The 19290-nt window shown below is 38.7% G+C and overlaps 1 protein-coding gene across 4 annotated transcripts in view; it reads right to left on the bottom strand.

The window, feature by feature from the left end:
* The window catches only part of RNASEH2B (ribonuclease H2 subunit B), an 81311-nt gene that overhangs the window by 46312 nt on the left and 15709 nt on the right, over positions 1–19290 (bottom strand). For all 4 annotated transcript variants that reach the window (XM_082675789.1, XM_082675790.1, XM_082675788.1 and 1 more), the window contains exons 2-5: positions 9470–9541; positions 7338–7445; positions 4998–5074; positions 1101–1215 (exon numbers count right to left, since the gene is read on the bottom strand). In XM_082675789.1, the coding sequence (XP_082531915.1) occupies positions 1101–1215; positions 4998–5074; positions 7338–7445; positions 9470–9541 (372 nt within the window). The remainder of the gene's footprint in view (positions 1–1100; positions 1216–4997; positions 5075–7337; positions 7446–9469; positions 9542–19290) is intronic.

Genomic DNA, 19290 nt, shown 5'->3' with positions numbered 1-19290 from the left:
GTCACCCCCAGCCTGCTCCTCGCACCCATGTCCCCTGTCTCCAGGGGGCCATCTCTACCCATCCTGTGGGTCAAGGCACAAACCCAGAAGCCATCCTTGATTCCTCCTTCTCTTGACCATCATCCAGTCAACACACGAGGCTGCTACTTCCTTCTGGTTCCACCTCCTAAGCTCAGGTGACCATCACCTCCCGTCTGGACCACAGCAGCAGCCTCTGGGGACCAGACCTTAGCTTCTCCACACAATAGCACTGCCCTACTTAAAACTCTGCTGACACTCCACTACCATTAGGTCAAGTCCAGACACGTATAAGGCCCTTCAGCACCTGAACGCTTGCGCAGCACTCTCCCCTGTTCTTTCCTTACTAACCTAAACGCATCACTGAACTTCTTGGATCTTGCTAAGCATGACAAACTTTTCCATACATCCATGCTGCTACTCTGACTTAGCCTCCACTTAGAGGTTATCTCCCACAGGAAAGCAACACAATACCCCCCTACCCGCACTTCCCACCCTGCCTAGGCCAGGTTATAAACCTGTCCTGTGCGTCCCCACAAAACCCCGAGTTCACGTCCCTTATTCCCTACTGTCATTGCCCTACTTGTCATTTGTCTCCATCAGAGTAGAAGCAAAGTGAGGCAAAGGATAATATTTTATTTATAACTATCCCTAGAGCCTGGCTCTAGTGCTCAACATATGCTTCTTAGTAGGTGCTCAATAAATGTTTCTTGAATCAATAAAGGCATAGATTTTACTCAATTTTACAAATGAGAAACCCGAGGCAGAAAGTAGTTGAGTCACTTACCTAAAGTCACAGCCTAGTTGAAAGAAGAGCTGAGACTAAAGCCTGAGCCTCGTGAATCCTGGCCCTGCAGGAGACAGGCCACCATATTTCACTGGTTCAAATTTCGCAGACTGAACAAGCCAGTGCAATAGAGGATGAATATTGACAAGTGGAAGCGAATCTGAACGACAGCTTCCCCTATGACCCACACAGAATAAGCATCACATTCCACAGGCCTTCAAGCCACTGCATTCTCAGACAGATGCCCAGCTTTTCTGGCAGCCATAAACCTGATTTCAAAGGCCGTATGCCATACCTTTCTCCTCTGTCACATGTCGAAGTAACTTCTCAAGTTCAGGAAGTTTCAGCAACAAGATGCAATTCGGAAACATGTCATCCATCACAACTTGTTCCAGGGGCTGAAACTTTCCCTGAAAAAAAGACTTTAGTCAGTCAGGATGCAAGTACTCCAGTCAACAAACTCATACATTAAAAAAAAGAGACAAAGATATATAACCTCATAGCTGGACCTTTAAACTAAATTCAAAGTCACTTGTTCCACCTAAGGATTCCCTTAACGGGACAGGCTCCAGAACTGACTCTCGGCTCCCTTCAGGAAGCTCTTGAAAGCGCCTGGGTTCCATCAAGTGGCAAGAAATGTTTTAATTTAAATGTTCTCTTTTTCCTTCAGATAGTAAGAATAATTCACAGGTTTCCCAAGTTACTGTCTTTAGATTCCTACCTTAATCTATATTCTTCCATGATCACCCAATGTGTTAAATATTTAACTACTTTAAAGTAATATTTTACTAATATGTAATGGACTACCACACAGTCTTGACATCATCATTTCATAATACACTAATGTTTCATTCTTGTTTTCTTTACCATATATACATAAAAAGGTTTTGCAATAAGAAATTTGTTTGAGTATAAAGTTAATAACAGTTGGGAGAGCTAGACAGAAGAATTATTTTTACTGACGTTAAAATAAATCATGTTTAACAAAGAATGGGTCAACATTTTGAAAGTACATACTAATATTTTTTTAATTAAATAGGAAAAGATCACATCTAAAATGTAGGCGAGGAAATATCTGAATGCCTCACGGGCTACTTTAAGGGGCACTTTAAGTATTTGAGAAGAGAGAGCAAGATGGTTTACAGTGAAAGCCAACTACCACCATGAGCTTCATTCTGCATCTGCCTCCCTGAACCAGCCACAGCACCCCCAGAGCCCCCCAGAGGGCCAGGGTGAGGATTAATTCACCAGAGTCAGGGTCTTAATGGGAAATAGGCAAACAGTTCCCCCAATGGGGGAGGGCCTTTAAAGGTGCATCAACACAGGTACTGATACTAAGGCTGGTTGGTGGCTTCCTCCCGCTAATGTATCCTAGAAACAGCAGGAACGGGAGCCACCTGAAGTTTCCATCTTCCTCCCTGAATACTTCTAGGGCCTTCCTGGTAGCGACTAGAACCGTTTCTGCTCCTTAGAGATACACGGCTCACCGGCCTCACTGCTCGCCGTGCCCTAATTACAGCGGCTACCGCAGTAGCTTCCAGGTAAGGGGAAACATGATTAAACTAAGGAATAAAACTTCACTAATCCACAATAAAGAACACAGAATGTAGGAGAGGAGGAGAATAAGAGACGACAAGGTGCATCAGGAGAAAGAAAGCACCACCTAAAGTTTTAAGTCAGTTTTATTACTCTCAGTATTATCACAAATTAAGCCAATATAAATACAAAACACGAGTTTTGGAGAATGGATCTAAGTACTCAGTGAGAACCCATAAGCACTTAAACTATTTGCAGACATGAGAGTGCAAAAATAAGATTCCTCTAAGTGTTTAAATAACACCCTTCCTTAAAGTTGTCATTTCGAAGGTTTTCAAGCTGTGGTTGGTGGATCCCTGGGAGATACAGTACCCCTGCAGGGGGTCCACAAGCTCCAAACTATTTTCAAGCTAAGGCTACAACGCTACTTGCATTTTCACTGTGTCAACATCTGCACTGATGATTTCAATGCAAAGGTGGGTAAAAGCCCTGGCTCCTCAGCACCAGTCGGGGTGGTACCAGCAAACCGTCCAGCAGCCGCTGCACTCTTCACCGCCATGGACAAGCAGGTAAAAAAATCCCAGCTGCACTTAAGGATTTCCTTGATCAAGGAGCGAAAGCAATTTCTTTTATTTAAATCTTGACCTTGGAGTGCAAGTAGGTTAAATGCTCTGTGTGATGAAAGTCAAATGTGGCTGAAGTACTTCGGCTATCGCCGAGGCTCAGAGATCATCTCAAGGAAAAGCGCTGTGTGACTGTCCGAGTTGCGAGCAGAACTAGCTGCCTTTTTCTCAATTTTTTACCCAAAAGAACCACTATGAACTATGGTTATTCAGACTTGAGTACTGACAGCACATAAATTAAGTGAACCTGTCACTTCAAGGGAAAGATTGACAGTGCTTGTAGCCAACAATAAAATTTGAACTTTAAAGCAAAAATTAGAATTGTAGAGAATTTGTCTGCCACTATGACAAGCTTCCCAACAGTTTTCTAAAGAGATCACTGGTAATATTAAATTAACAAAGGTGTGTGTGTGTGCGTGTGTGTGTATGTGTGTGTGTGTGTGTGTGTGTGTGTGTGTGTGTGTGTGTGTGTGTGTGTGTAATAAGGTGTGTAGACATTTGGAAGACCCGCATAATTCAGTGAGACAATGTTTTCCAAATGACCAATGCATGATATTGCAAAGTAATATGCGGGAAAGATCCAATAGATTTTAACGTAAGAGAGTGTTAAAAACCAGACAGCAGGCCCAAAATGGAGTCGTTTGTGCTAAGCCCAAACAGAGACTTAATTTAATTAGTTTCAGCTCACCCAGAAGAGGAATCTTAAACCAGCCAATCAGTAATCTGCTAACGAGCACTAGCCAGGTCATTTGCCTGATAGACGCCAGGCATGCCCTAAAGAAACGTGACGTTGCCACAACCAATCCCCCTTTAGTCTAGTTGAACTTTCTTGTTCTTATTCCCTTCTGGCTGGAAAAGTTTTTCATTTTGTACAGTTCCCTGGAGCTTCTTTCTGCCTGCTAGAATAGATGCTGCCCAATTCGTGAATCATTCAAGAAAGCCAATAAGATCTTTAAAATTTACTCATTTGAATTTTGTTTTTTAACAAGAACACGGAAAGTTCATTGACAGGGTTTCAGATTCCACATTGCAACTAACTTCTAAGAAACCACCACTTGTTGGTTTTTGGAGTAGTATCAAAGCAGAGTACCCACAACTATCTAAAAGGCTAATATACAATTCCTTCCTTTTCTGACCTCACACGTGAAAGGCTGCGTATTCTTTACACACTTCCCCTCAAACAGTGTATGGAAACAGACCGAATGCAGAACAAGATGTGAAAATCCAGTTGTCTTCTCTCAAGCCAGACGTCAAAGAGATGTGCAAAAATGTAAAACAGTACCATACTCCTCACTGACGTTTACTGTTTGTTTCATTAGAAACATGTCATATGTTAATATATAATGGGCTTATTTTTATTTTAAAAATAATAAAATTATTTTTAAATTTCTCAGTTTCAATTTCTAATGTAGTCAATATTGATAGATAAAACACACAGGAACAAAAAGTTCTTTGGGATCCTTAATAATTGTCAACTGTAAAGGTATCCTGGGACCTCTGGCTGGAACTATTACTATTAATAAACTCTGTCTTATATCACAAAGGTAAATTTTACTCCATCTGGGATTCCTCAACTACATCTTCCCCATTAAGGAGCTTTTGCTGGACACACCCCCAGAGTACCTGTTTCACAGTGTCTCACACAGAAGAAAATGAAAGACGATAAATCTTCTTTATTCTCTTAAGGCCTGAGGTCTTAACATTTGTACTGTATTTCAAAACTAATGAGTACGTAATGAGAATTTCATTGTTAGACTTTGTCAAACAAGTAAGGCAGATAACACAAAGGGTTAGGCAGTTCTCAGGACTCGTTGGTGAGCTAGTCCAAGATCACGATGCTGGATCTCAGGTCTGCCGATCAGTGCTCTGATCTGTACCAGCACACGTGATATAGGTGTTGTATATCAACCAAGTTAAACCTGAACTGTGGGAAGTCTACATTTGGACCATTATAAGGAGACAGAGGAGATCATGTTAAAAAAAACAATCTATTCTGTTTCCCCACTGTTAATATCCCAAACTGGGAAACTCACCTCTCTATCAGCCTTTATAAGGTAGTGGAGAAGCAGAAACAGAGGGTCCATGGGTGTGGCAAAGTGAAGAAGACCTCCTACAGATTAAAAAGAGAATTCAACAACATGGAAAGACAACTTAGTTATTTCACCTTAATCCCAATGTGGGAAGCATTCATTGAAAAATATATGTGAAATTCCAAATTCAGAAGCTCCTCCTACACAGGCCCAAGATTATGTGATTCTCTCAAAAGGCAGAACATGGTCCACGAGATTTCACTCCAAACAGCTTCAAATCCCTGGTGTGGAGAGGACAGCCAAGACACTGAACTTGATCTTTAACTTTCCATTTCTTTTTTAGAAATCATTTTTAATAGAGGCCCTCCTCTCCCCACCTCCCACCCCCTGCCAAAAAAAATAGCAGGGTTCGGGGGAATACAGACAGAATGTGAATCAGGCAAACATTAGGAAACCTGTATAAGTCTATCAACAAAGCTGCAGTAAAATGTAATTTCCTGTGCTTTTGAGGACGAAGCCATGGGAAAGCAATATTATTCCCTCTGTACGTGGCTTCTCCTATGGGCTCTGGGCTCACAGCTCTGAACTGTCAATGACTCAAAGCTCAGAGGTCATTACCCACTCCAGAAACTACCCCATCCCTCCTCCCAAAGAAAAATGCAAGAGGGCAGGAGTCTAACAAGACTGAGCATAAGAAACTGGAATCTCTGCAGTAAAATGAGTGGTGCTCTCCACGCTGAAAGGAAAAAAGGCAAATCAACTAGGCTGCCTGCGCCCCACTTTTCTCTACCGCACTCCCCTCCAAGCGTCCCAGAGTCCTTCTTCCATGGAAATGAACCAGAAGAGGTATTTCATCAAAAAGAACAATAAACAATTCATCTCCATGCTTATTAATTTGGTTTCAGGAAACATGTACTGACTTTTATTCTCTAACAGAGCAACCTACCTATACAGCCAAGAAATTCTAACCGTAAATTATATACATGAATCCATTTCACAGTATGTTGAAAAAAAATTAAGGACGTAATTTTACATGATGACATTAGTTAATTATTTTTTTTTTAAGTAGAAGAGAAGTTTATGAAACAACCTATCAGAAGCTCTAAGCTCAGTTTATATGAGGCATCCATTATATTCAGAAATTAGAAACAGGTTTCTTGTTCTGAAAACAATATCCTGGTAGCCATTCTTAAAAACAGCTCTTTCTGGGCTTCCCTGGTGGTACAGTGGTTGAAAGTCCGCCTGCCGATGTGGGGGGACGTGGGTTCGTGCCCCGGTCCGGTAAAAAAAAAAAGCAGGTAAAAAAAAAAAGCAGGTACCAAGTCAGACAGTCCAGGAGAGCTAATCAATCACTGCTTCTGAATATTTTCCAGTTTCATCTGATATTACTGTGTCTCTCCAGCCAAACTCAAAGGCAAGTATACTACATTAGAAGTGGGAACTCTCATATATTGCCAAATGAAAAATAAGAAAAGAGAATAAAAAGGAATGTATACTTGGCACCTACCAGGCTAAATACACAGTCTACCACTGCATTTCGGCAACTGAAAACCACTTCAAATCTTCTCATGCACACAGGTATATGAAATTCAACACCAGCAATAAACTCTTCTTCTGTATGCCTTACAAGAAAGGCAAAGTGGCCTTTCTACCTTAGCACTAAGTGGTGACTTAGACGGTCAAGAGAAAGCAGAGGGCTTAGAAAGCTATGGAAAGCACTCTCTGCAAACAATGAGAGACAGAGGGACAGAGGGAACTGAGATACCTCATGACGCACCCTCCCACTCTCACCCAGAACTGTCAGGGCTACGTGTGGCATCCTTTTTCCTTCAGAGTCAACACTGAGCCCCAAATCAAAGGAACGCTCTTAAAAGAAATAGAAATTGGGTGTTGGGTGTGTGTGTTGGGGGCAGGTGGGGTGGCCATAGTAACTTATATGAGAAAGCATTCTCTTCTCTTCTCTTCTATTTTATTCTAGAAGCTATATCAACATCCATTTGCAAGGAAATAAGATGTTAAAAACTTGAAGATCCTCAAAAATGGATAAGAGCGAACAGTTTCCAGTGAACACAATGTGCACTCCATAGTACAAAAGTCATCTGACTCGGGGTGTGTCAGTGTTTTAGGAGAAAAATCAGAATTGTTAGTTAAAAATTTCCTACCATCTAAGACACACAGTTATTGATCTAAACTTGTTTAAATCTTTCCTTTCTCCTTGATTAAACCCTGCTCTGACGCCAACAAAGAAAAACCCATGGACCAGACTCCAAACTGGGCAGATAGATGTGAAGGATGGCAAAGTCAGGGTATGTGTTAATGTAAATATATACACTAGTCACTTACCTGATTGAACTGATTCATTTATAAACCAAGAATGGTGTTTTTCCTTGAAAACTTTTATTTCAAACAGCTGTGGTAGACACACATTGAACAAGTAAATGGCTCCTTCCCCTGTTAAAACAAATCTGTTTTTTATTTGTAAGTTTTCACACACACACACACAAATATCAAAAGACTATCTAATAGTTCTGAGGAATGTTCCTAATATGAACATAAACATACATAGATATAGTCTACACAAAGTGACTCCAAGGAACGCTTGTAGCTATTACATACAGATGCTTGTTTTCCAACTGTATAATCCTCACTGAACTTAGACCAATAAACACAAAAGTACAAATCATTTATCTTAACTGCTACAGAGCCTCTCATTGAGTCCTCTATCAGATCAGGAAGGAAAACTCATTTTTAAACTACCCAAACCTAATGACTCAGCCAGATGAACTGAGTTGGCCTGTGGGCCCTGTCTCCAGGGTGGTGTACAGCCTCCCATACAGAGGGCGGGAGACAGGGCTTGCACACCTGAGGCGAGCTCCACACCTGAGGTGAGCTCCACAGGAGAAAGGCCAGGGCCCTACAACAGCAACGTGCTTTACGCCATGAGGAGTGAGGAAAGCCACACCCAATTGGATGAAAATTTCCCTTTCTTAAAACACCAAAAAAAAAGGAAGTTAGAAGGGGGCGGGGACTGGGCGCATCTGCACGAATCTGAATGAATCCCTCCAATGCACGAATTTTTTTTTCTAAGCATAGCAAAATCCAGGGCCCTGAGTTTGAGTCTATCTCAACTACATGCTGGGCGTGAGCCCTTGGGGAAGCTATATAATCCTTTCTGTACTTCTCTCTCCATATCTGTAAAATGCGAGCAATACTGAACCTACCTCAGTATTTTTTTTATAAGGATTGAAAAGATAGAATACGTACACGTAAAGCTCCTAACACAGCACGTCAGTAAGCGCTCGGCAAAAGTTAGCCTTTATTTCTCCATAGTCAGTATAGCAAAATGTTGTCCACGGACATTTAGATGAAATGAATTTTACAAGAAGCCTGACCTTTTTTGTACCTTCCTTTTGTTAAATGCTTTACTGATAACTAAAACTTCTCTTGAAAAAACATTTCTCACCTCATCTTAGTCTTACATATACCTAGGAGTTCCACATAATATAACTGACCAATTACATTCAATTTCATTTTGAGGAAAAGAAAACTGGAGGAAGCCGGAATTTTTGCCTCTCTTGTTGTTTCTATTTGTGTCTTTGCAACAACAATAACAACACGGCACTGCTCACTGGATTTCTCTTGCTTTCACTATTCAGTACGACAGTCACCAAGAGGATGCTCTAATTTGCCAAATATCAGGTATCTACTCAAAGCCTTATAAAATTAATAACGTTGTAAATCTTATAAAATAAACTAATGGAGAAAAATTTCACACAGAGATAAATAGTATCACCAATATTACTATATACTTATTGTGTATTTTAATATTTTTGCCTAAAAATTATAAGACAAAGCAAAATACACTGACTATAAAGGTAAAATTGTTTCTGATAAAACATGTATCTCCTCAAAATACAATGTTTTTAATGCAAAAAAATCACCCCTTGACAGGAAAAAATATATATACTACTTTTCGGTCTGAACAAAATAAGGAAAGTACAGCTAAAAATGAAACTATTCAAAATCTTGGCATGTCCAGTAAAAGCCTTCCTTTTTTTTTTATAAACTCTGGTTATTTATTTTACTTTATAACATAAAATGAGTATAAATGGAGGCTAATATTGGATAACTATTTTAGGAAAAGTTAGCTTAAAAAGGCCAAGGAAAATTCATCTGTTTTCAGAGAGAAATCAAACACGCTCCATTTTTTTTTGTTTTGCCATCATTTCTGATGAATACAGCTCTATGGATTAAATTTAAGAAGAAATAAAAAAACGTTTAAGTCAAGTGAATTATCTTAGAAGACTGGTTATGTCATTAGCTTGCTTTTGTCACCATGTAATGCTATCCTACCTTTAAAAGTTATTCAGGAAGAACAAACATACAAAGACAAATAAATATACACACTTTTCAGCCACAACGTTTTAAAAATGTTCAAGTTACCATTATCGGGGGGGGGGGGCAGGAGCGCTTACCTGAACACGGGTTAACCAGTTTTACAAACATAAGCCCACTTTTCATCTTCTTTGAAGCATCTTTTAAATACTCTGAAAAGAAATGGTGAGTTTGTAAAATTAAAAGACATCTGTTTTGTTGCTCACTTTACTTACTTTACTCTCTTTCTTTCTTCTGTTTTTATGATTTTTCTTCCTAAAAATTTTAGCTCTCTTCTATTGCTTATAAATTGTGTGATCTTATGCAAATTATCAACTTCTCTGTGAAGTGCAGTGGAATTTAAGGTAGTTTTAATTTACTTCTTTGAGAAGTGCTGAGGAGCAGGGCTCAGAAGGGTTAAACCTTGGCTCAAGCACCCGACAGCTCTGTCACCTCAGGCAAGGGTCCTCATGTCCCGTCTCAGCCGTCACATGTATAAAATGATGATGATAATATGTACGCTTGCCTTTCAAAGGATTAAACTAGCTAATTTGTTTAAAGTTCGTATATTCAGACAAACAGAAATAATAAATAATAAGTGATAGCTCTTATTATTATTTTTTGTTACTATTATTATTAAATAGAACATTTAAAAAATCAATATGTACTGGACATTCATGTTTTTTGCCCCTAATTATGATTATCTACTCATGTCCTCTGCCCTTTTTTCTAGTAGGGCATTCATCTTTTTTTTTACTACTGTATTAGGAGTCTTTACACAGTAAGGATATCAAATCTGCTTTTATTTTTTTGGGAGGTGGGGGCGACGGGGCGTACCATGTGGCTTGCGGATCTCAGTTCCCAGACCAGGGATTGAACCCAGGCCATGGCAGTGAAAGCCCCGAATCCTAACCACTAGGCCATCAGGGAACTCCCTGTTTTTAATGATTATTTCACCACTTAGGAGATGTAAAATCTTTGTGTAATCTCATCAATAACTTCCTTCATGGTTGTATCTTTTGTGTTATACTTAGAAAGGCCTTCTCTCCCTCAAGATAATGTGAATTGCCCATATTTTCTTCTAGCACTTTTAGATTATAGTTAACCTATTTGGAATACATCTCTGTATAAGATATGGGGAGGAGATATCCAACTTTAATTTTTTGCAATGAGTTGTTCAGTTGTCTCCATGCCATCTAACTGAATAACCTATGCTAAGTGTTTCAAACACATTTATGAGTCTATTTATGGACACTGTATTTTGACCCATGAATCTGTGGCTATATTAGCATTAGTACTTCAATATTTTAATTATTGTAGCTTTAAAATACATTTTAATATCTGGTGAGTTAAGTCCTCTCATTATGTTTCCTCCATGATATTTTAATGTCAAAGTTTAAATCATATAGATTAAAACATAAAGACCATGACAATTTTATTTATAACATCCTCATATATTTTGAGTGGCATATTTAAACCCATTTAAAGAATCTCTCTCCAAAAGGAACCAAGGTACTCTGATTAATAAGGGAGCAGAGCAACAATCTACCAAAGAGTAAATGAGAAAGCTCTGAGGAAGGAAGGGAACTTACAGTCACCTTTATTTTCTACAGCCCCACTCCCTTTACCCCACTTCAGATCTTCATAAACTTAAATATAGCAAGCATGTTTAGAAACTGGCTTACTGATAAATGGTGTAGGTACAACTTTTTTCTCAATAGTGACATTAAATATATAAAGAAAAAAACCTCTAATTTTGAGATTTTCACTTGCAACCAAATGGAATAACAGAAACCCAATTTAACAGCCAAAAAACAAAAATAAAAAGGACAAAATATGCAAAACAACTATTTTCAATACACTGAGGTTGAGCCATGCAGGACAGTTATCTGAGAGATGGGAAACAAATGAGGGGAGCCCTGTGATCGCCCCAGCTTACTGCCTTGAGACAGTTTCCAGGCCACGGTGCAGAATGGGAGAACCCAAGTGAAGCCTGGATGACTCCCTGAGTTGTAGAGATGGAGCGGAGAGTTCTCAAGACACCATGGCTAGAGTTCACAGGTCAGCATGCAGGAACTGAGCAACAAAGAGAGAAAACCCCAGAGATCAGCAAAGAGTACTGCTTGAGTAGAGTATTCAACAGAGTACTGATCAGTGCATGCACGTGATGAAACTACCTAAGGACAGGAGAAAAACCAGCTGAACAGATTAGAGGAAACAGTACCCCACATGCCCTCGGGGCCCTGCACTGGGCCTATTCCCAGGCAGACTGGAAAACCTCATAATTCAGAGGACACTGGGTACAGTACTCCAAAGGGTCTTGCCTCAGTGGTAGGGGACAGACTAGACTAAATGTTGCTCCAGTCCCACCGAACTAATTTTAAAAGCAAGACCTAAAAGAATCAAACTGTTTCCAAGTACCTCCACTGTGTCCCAGAGTGAAGCTCAAGATTATTTATAGGAATACAAAAATATTCATCTGCCAAAAAGGTAAAATTCACAATGTCTAATCAAATATTACTAGGCATTCAAAGAAGCAAAAAAATATGACCCATAATGAGAAAAATAAAGAAATCAATTATTGAGAGGGGGTACTGATGTTAGACACAGATGTTAGAATGAAGAGACAAAAGAATTAAACACAGTATTCCTCATGTACAAAAAGTTAAGTAGAGACACAGAAGATTTTTTAAAAAGACCCAAGTTGAGATAAAAAATACACCAGATGCGATTGATGGTGGAAGAAAAGATTAATGAACTTGAAGACATAGCAATAGAAACTATCTAAAATGAAAACACAGAGAAAGAATTAAAAATAAAGTATCAGCAAACTGTGGGACAACTTCAAGCACCCTTTCTCCTGAAAGAGAACAGGGGGGAAACAGAAGTATTTGAAGTATGGCAGAACAGTTTTGAATTTGATGAAAACTATAAAACCACACATCCAAGAAGTTCAATAAACCCAAAGCACAAAGAAGCAGGAATAAAATTATTCATCAGAATCAATAGTTCAAAACCAGTAATAAAGAAAACATCTTAAAAGCAGAGAGAAAAAAATGACATCATGTACTGAAGCACAAAGCTAAAAATGATAGCAAATTTCTTATTAGAAACAATGCAAGCCAGAAGACAATGGGGAAACATCTTTAAAATACTAAAAGAACACATGATGAACCCAGAGAAAATACCCTTGAAAAGTGAAGGTGGTCAATAGATTCTTTCAGAAATACAAGGGCTGAAAGAAATAATCACCAATGGACCCACATGACAAGGAATGCTAAGGGAAGTTCTTCTGCTAGAAGGAATATGAAACCCCATGAAAATATGAATCTACACAAAGGAATGAGGAACACTGGTAGTGGTGACTGCAGGGGTAAAGAATTTTTCTTACTATTTAAATACGTTTAAAGATCATTGACTAAACAAAAATAACAATTTAGTGCAGGGTTTATAACATATGCATAAATAAAATATATGACAATAATAGCATAAAGGCCAGGAAGGGAGAAATGAAAATATACCATTGAGAGTTTCCTATACTATATGTGGAGTGGTGTTATATCACTTGAAGGTAGACGTAATCATTTAAATATGTGTACAGTAAACCCTAAAGCAGCCAGTTAAATTACAAAACAAAACAAAATGCTGTTACTAATACAACAACAAAGGAGATGAAATAGAATCATAAAAAGCACTCAATTCAAAAGAAGGCAGAAAGGGACTAAAAGAAGTACAAAGGGGCTTCCCTGGTGGCGCAGTGGTTGAGAGTCCGCCTGCCGATGCAGGGGACACGGGTTCGTGCCCCGGTCCGGGAAGATCCCACATGCCGAGGAGCGGCTGGGCCCGTGAGCCATGGCCGCCAAGCCTGCACGTCCAGAGCCTGTGCTCCGCAACAGGAAAGGCCACAACAGTGAGAGGCCTGCGTACCACCAAAAAAAAAAAAAAAAGTACAAAGAACAGATGAGATAATTGAAAATAAATAGCAGAATGACACTCAAATCTAACCATATCAATAATCACATTCAATGTAAATGGACTGAACATCCCAATTAAAAGAAATCGTCAGACTAGATAAAAAAGTAAGATAAAATTATATGCTTCCTATAAGAAACACCATTTATATATAAAGATACAAGTAGATTAAAAGTAAAAGGAAGAAGATACAGTGTGCTTATCATGCTAACACTAATTAAAGGGAAGATGCAATGGCTCTGTTAATAACAGACAAAGGATATTGCCAGGGATGAAGAAGGTCATTTCATAATGATAGAAGGGTCAGGAGGAAATAATCCTCCATGTTTACAATCACACACACAGAGCTTCAAGATACACAAAGCAAAAACTGATAGACACTTCTGCCCCATCTCTAACCCCTGGCAATCACTAATCTGTTCTCTATCTCTAAAATGCTGTCATTTTGAAAATGTTATATAAATGGAACCATACAGATTCAATTTTAAGAAATCTTTTAAGACTTTCCTTTCTGCAACTTATAAAAATGTAAAGGATAAAGTTTAGCACTGTTAAAAACTTGTCCACAAACTAAAACAGGTTGTGGTCTTCTCTCCTTTCCCTGCCTGCTGTTTCTCACTTCCCAGCATCACATTTCTTCATTATGTCTCAAGGCACAGAAAAGGTGACCTCTCTTTTTTCAGCAATACAGCCTTTATTTTATTTCAGTATGACAGTAAATCTCTCAACTGTAACTTGGCAAATTATTATTGATTTCTGTTTTTCTTTTTTTTAATAGAAAACTTTGGTTCTAGTGACCCTTGCCAGCTCTTCCTCCAGCTTTCCCATTCCTCCAGAGCTTAAAATAATCAAACTTTACAAATATCCAAAATCTTAAAAAGATATTTTTAATAACTATTCAAGGGAAGCAGTGTTTCCATTTTTCCCAGGAAGAGCAGTAAGTCCAGAGGATTAGCTACAGCCTAAAATGTCAAACTATGAGAACTTTGGAATTACTAAGTACAAATAAATACTGACATTAATGTGTTCTGCTGCAAATGCCAGTGTTCTCTGAAATAGGCTTTAAGATATATTAGTGTAGATAACACTGAAATGTCTATGTAACGGGAAAAAAAGTCATCTTTTCTCATATACAGCCTACAAAACAACTAGCTGTTGGACTCAACCTTTCAACACAGAATTCCAAGTGAGATGCTATACTCTTTAACACAGCATGCATTTCAAAATTCATCTCTCCTGCCCTATTCATTCATTCATTTGTTAATTATTGATTAGTAAAAACTGACCCAGCCTCTACCCATGGGGAGTTTTCAGATGTCCCATGGAAGAGACATATCTTGAATCAAATAATCACACAAATGTAGACTGCAAATGTAACAACTGCTGAGAAGAAATACATGGACTATTAGACCTTATGAAAGATGATGTAACACAGATAAGGAGGTCTGGGAAGGCTTCCTGTGTGTAACACTGGTTGAGTTCTTTGCTTTGATGCCTAAGGAGTCAAAGGAAGCATGCATTCACTTTACCAGCTAAATATTCAGTTGGCTTCTGGGCCAAATCCAGTGCACAGGAGGGTTTTGTTTGCTATGCACATTTTTAAAAATTTGAATTGGGTGCCAATATTTGGAAATCAGGTAATTTTACATGAGATATATTTTCCCTAAATATGAAAAAAAAATCGTTGGGCAAAGATTTGCCTTGCACTATCAAAACACCTGGCAACAACATTTTGTTAAACGGCAGCTACCACTGTCTAGTTCCCTTTAGTCTTCCAAGGCATCTGTACACTCACCTCATGGTTGGATGATTATCAAATGCCACGTCTGTGCTCACTAAACTGCATTCTCATTTTCTAGATTCTAGGTACCTACAGCAAATATCAGATGTGAATAAGTAACCATTTAGTAATAAACACTATCCTCTTATTGAAACTGATTCTATTACCAATTTTACTATTCTAGGCACTGAGGATATAGCTGTGAATAAAACAAAGCCCCTATGCTCACAGAAAGACTGCATTTAATACACCCCTTCATCTTCCCCTGTCTGCTTCTTCTCCACCCCAGTCCCTCAATCCTCTGCCCTCGCACCTCGACTATCCAGTGCTACAGGGCAGGGAGTAAGACTCAGATCTGCCAGAACCTAGAGCCCCCGTGTCCAGAACTGCATTGTCAAACAGAAATAAAATGCATCCCATAAATATGAGCCACATTTGTAATAAACTTTTCTAGAAGCCATATTAAAAATACATAAAATAAATTTTCAATGATATATTTTATTTAACCCAATGTATATATCTAAAATATTTTTATTTCAATACATTAAAAAATATGAAATATGTTAGCATGATGTTAGCTGTGGGTTTTTTATAGACGCCCTTTAACAGACTGAGAAAGTTTCCTATTCCTAATTTTTTGAGTGTTGTTATCACGAAAGAGTATTTTCTCAAATGCTTTTTCTGTGGCTGTTGAGATGATTATGTGGTTTGGGGCCTTTATTTTATTGAAATAGTACAATATATTACATTGATTGATTTTGGTATGTTGAACCAACTTTGTATTTCTAGAACAAATCCCACTTGGTCATGGTGTATAATCCTTTTTACATACTCCTGGATTTGGTTTGTTACTTTTTGAGGATTTTTGCATCTATGTTCATAAGGGATATATTCTGTAGTTTTCTTTTCTTATGACATCTTTGTCTGGTTTTGGTATGAGGGTAATACTGGCCTCACAGAATGAGTTGGGAGGTAGTCTCTCTTCTTCCGTTTTTGGGGAGAAACATGTAAAGAACTGGTATTAATTTGTTCATTATTTAGAAGATTTTGCCAGTGAAGCTATCTGGGACTGGGCTTTTTTCTATGGAATGGTTTTAATTTACTAATCTAATGTCTCTACCTGCTATAGGTCAGTTCAGATTGTCTATTTCTTCTTGAGTCCGTTTTTGTAGTTTATGCCTTTCTAGGGATTTGTCCATTTCATCTAAATTATCTACTTTGTTGGCATACAGTTGTTCATAGTATTCCCTTATGTTCCTTTTTTATTGAATATTTCTATAAGATCGGCAATGATGTACTCTCTCATTCCTGATTTTAGTAATTTGAATTTTCCTTTTCTTGGTCAGTCTAGCTAAAGATTTGCCAATTTTGTTGATCTTTTCAAAATGGCCTCCTTTGACTTCACTGATTTTTCTGTGTTGTTTTTCTGTAATCTTTATTTCTTCCCCTAGTTTGCTTTGGGTTCAGTTTGTTCTTCTTTTTCTAGTTTCTTAAGATGAAAGATAAGGTTATTGATGTGAGATCTTTCTTCTTTTTTAATATAGGCATGTACAGCTATACATTTCACTCTGAACGCTGCTTTACTTCCATTCCTTACATTACTGTGCTCCATTTTCTTTCTTTTCAAAGTACTTTCTAGTTTCCTTTGTAATTTCTCCCTTGATCCATTGATTATTTAGGAGTATGCTGCTTAAAATTTCCACATATTTGTGAATTCCCCCAATTTTTTTTTTTTTTTTGTGGTACACGGGCCTCCCACTGCTGGGGCCCCTCCCGCTGCGGAGCACAGGCTCTGGACGCGCAGGCTCAGTGGCCATGGCTCATGGGCCCAGCCGCTCCACGGCATGAGGGATCCTCCCGGACCGGGGCACGAACCCGTGTCCCCTGCATTGGCAGGCGGACTCTCAACCACTGCGCCACCAGGGAAGCCCTAGAGAATCTCTTAATCTGAAGTCCCATCCTTCCTTCTTAACTCAGGAAACAAAACTGTGGCTGTGAAGCACAATAATTATCTTGGTATAACAATCAGCATCTTAACTTGCAAGAACATAGTTCAGATTAATGCTAACTTGAAATTTTCAGTATCATAAAGAAATTTCCCTGCAATGTATTACCCCCTCATTTGTACTATTATTATCGTACAAATTACATCTTTATATAAGCCCATCAACAGTTTTATAATTATTGCCACACGAGGTTATATTTTAAATCAGAGAGAGAAAAGAGTTACAAACAAAAATACATCTGTACTGTCTTTTATATTTTTATCTATGTATTTATCTCTACCACTGATCTATAGTCTTCATGCAGATTCAAGTTACCATCCAGTACCTTTTCCTTTTAATCTGAAGGACCCCATTGTGATTTTCAGGTCTTAGTTTTTCTTTATCTAGGAATGCTTTAGTTTCTCCCACAGTTCTGAAGGATAGTTTTATCAGACAGAGAACCCTTGGTTGACAGTTTTTCTTTCAGCATCTTTAATATGTCATCCCACTAACTTCCAGCCTCTATGGTTTCTACTGAGAAGTCAGTTGTTAATCTTATTGAGGCGCCCTGTATTTGATAAGTCATTTTTCTCTTGATGCTTTCAAGATTCTCTCTTCGTGTCTGTCTTTTGATGGTTTGACTATGATGTGAGTAGGTGTGGATCCCCTTTAGTTTATCCCCTTGGAGTTTACTGAGCTTCTTAAATCTGTATATTATTTGTCATCAAATTTGAGAAATGTGGGCTTCCCTGGTGGCGCAGTGGTTGAGAGTCCATCTGCCGATGCAGGGGACACGGGTTTGTGCCCCGGTCCGGGAAGATCCCACATGCCACGGAGCAGCTGGGCCCATGAGCCATGGCCACTGAGCCTGCGCGTCCGGAGCCTGTGCTCCACAATGGGAGAGGCCACACAGTGAGAGGTCTGTGTACCACAAAAAAAAAAAAATTTTGAGAAATGTTTCACTATTAATTGTTTAAATATTCTTTGTCCCCCTTTCTTTTTCTCTCCTCCTCTGGGACCCATTATAAATATTCTGATATGCTTGATGGTGTACTGCAGGTCTCTGAGACTGTTCAGTTTTCTCAATTCTTTTTTCTTTCTGTTCCTCAGGCTGGATAATATCAATTGATCAATCTTCAAGTTTGCTGTTTCTTTCCTCTTCTAGCTTAAATCCACTGTTGAGCCTGCTAATGAAATTTTCTTTTCAGTCATTGTAATTTTCAACTCCAGAATTTATATATTCTTTTGTAATTTCTATCTCTTTATTGATATACTCTATTTTGTGAGATTTCATTGTCATACTTTCTTTTAATTCTTCAGACATAGTTTACTTTAGTTCTTTGAGTATATTTATAATAGCTGATTAAAATCTTTGTAGAATAAGTCCAACATCTTGGACCCCTCAGGAGCAGTTTCTATTGATTACTTTTTTCCCCCTGTGTATGAGGCATACTTTCTTATATCCTTATGTGTCTCACATCTTTTTATTGAAAACTGCACATTTTAGATAATATAACAATAAATGTGACAATTCTGGAAATCAGAGTCCCTTTACCTAACTCTTTAAGACTTATTGTTGTTGCTGCTTTTGGTCATCGTTGCAATTGTTACAATTTGTTTTTTTAGTGACTTTTCTGGACAAATCCTGTAGTCTCTATTCCCTGTTGTGTGCAAACACTGATGTCTCAGTTAGCTTAGCATTAGCTAATGACTGGTCTGAGATATCCTTAAAAGTTTTGAACCAAAAAGTCTCCCAACATTTGCTGAGGGGATCTTCATGTGTGTTGGGGCATGCCTTCAACACTCAGGCAATTTAAACTTCTGCCTTAGCTTTTATTTACTGCTTCCCTTGGGCCCCAAGGTCAGTCAGAGGTGAGAGAATCGGGCTTCTCAGGTCTTTCCTAGGTATGCACACAGCCTTGCATGTGTGCACAGTGCTGTAATTCCCTAGGAATATGTCAGAGCTTTTCAAAGCCTTTTACGGAGATTTTATTCCCGTATCTTCCTTTTAAGTTTTTGGCCAGGTTCTCATTTCCGCAACTGGCATTGCCCCCTCAGCAGCTGAGTATCAATTGCCGCTGAGTGTTTTTGACAAAGGTCCTGGGGATAGGGTTTTCCTGCCGAGTGAGTTCTGAGCTCCAGTCAGGTCAAATGACAACAATGCCCTGTGAACAGGGCTTTTCCA

This window comes from Grampus griseus (genome assembly GCF_964374135.1).
Source record: "Grampus griseus genome assembly, chromosome: 18".
Classification (NCBI taxonomy): Eukaryota; Metazoa; Chordata; class Mammalia; order Artiodactyla; family Delphinidae; genus Grampus; species Grampus griseus.
The sequence above is the reverse complement of the archived record's forward strand: the minus strand, read 5'-3'. Positions and strand labels throughout refer to the sequence as shown.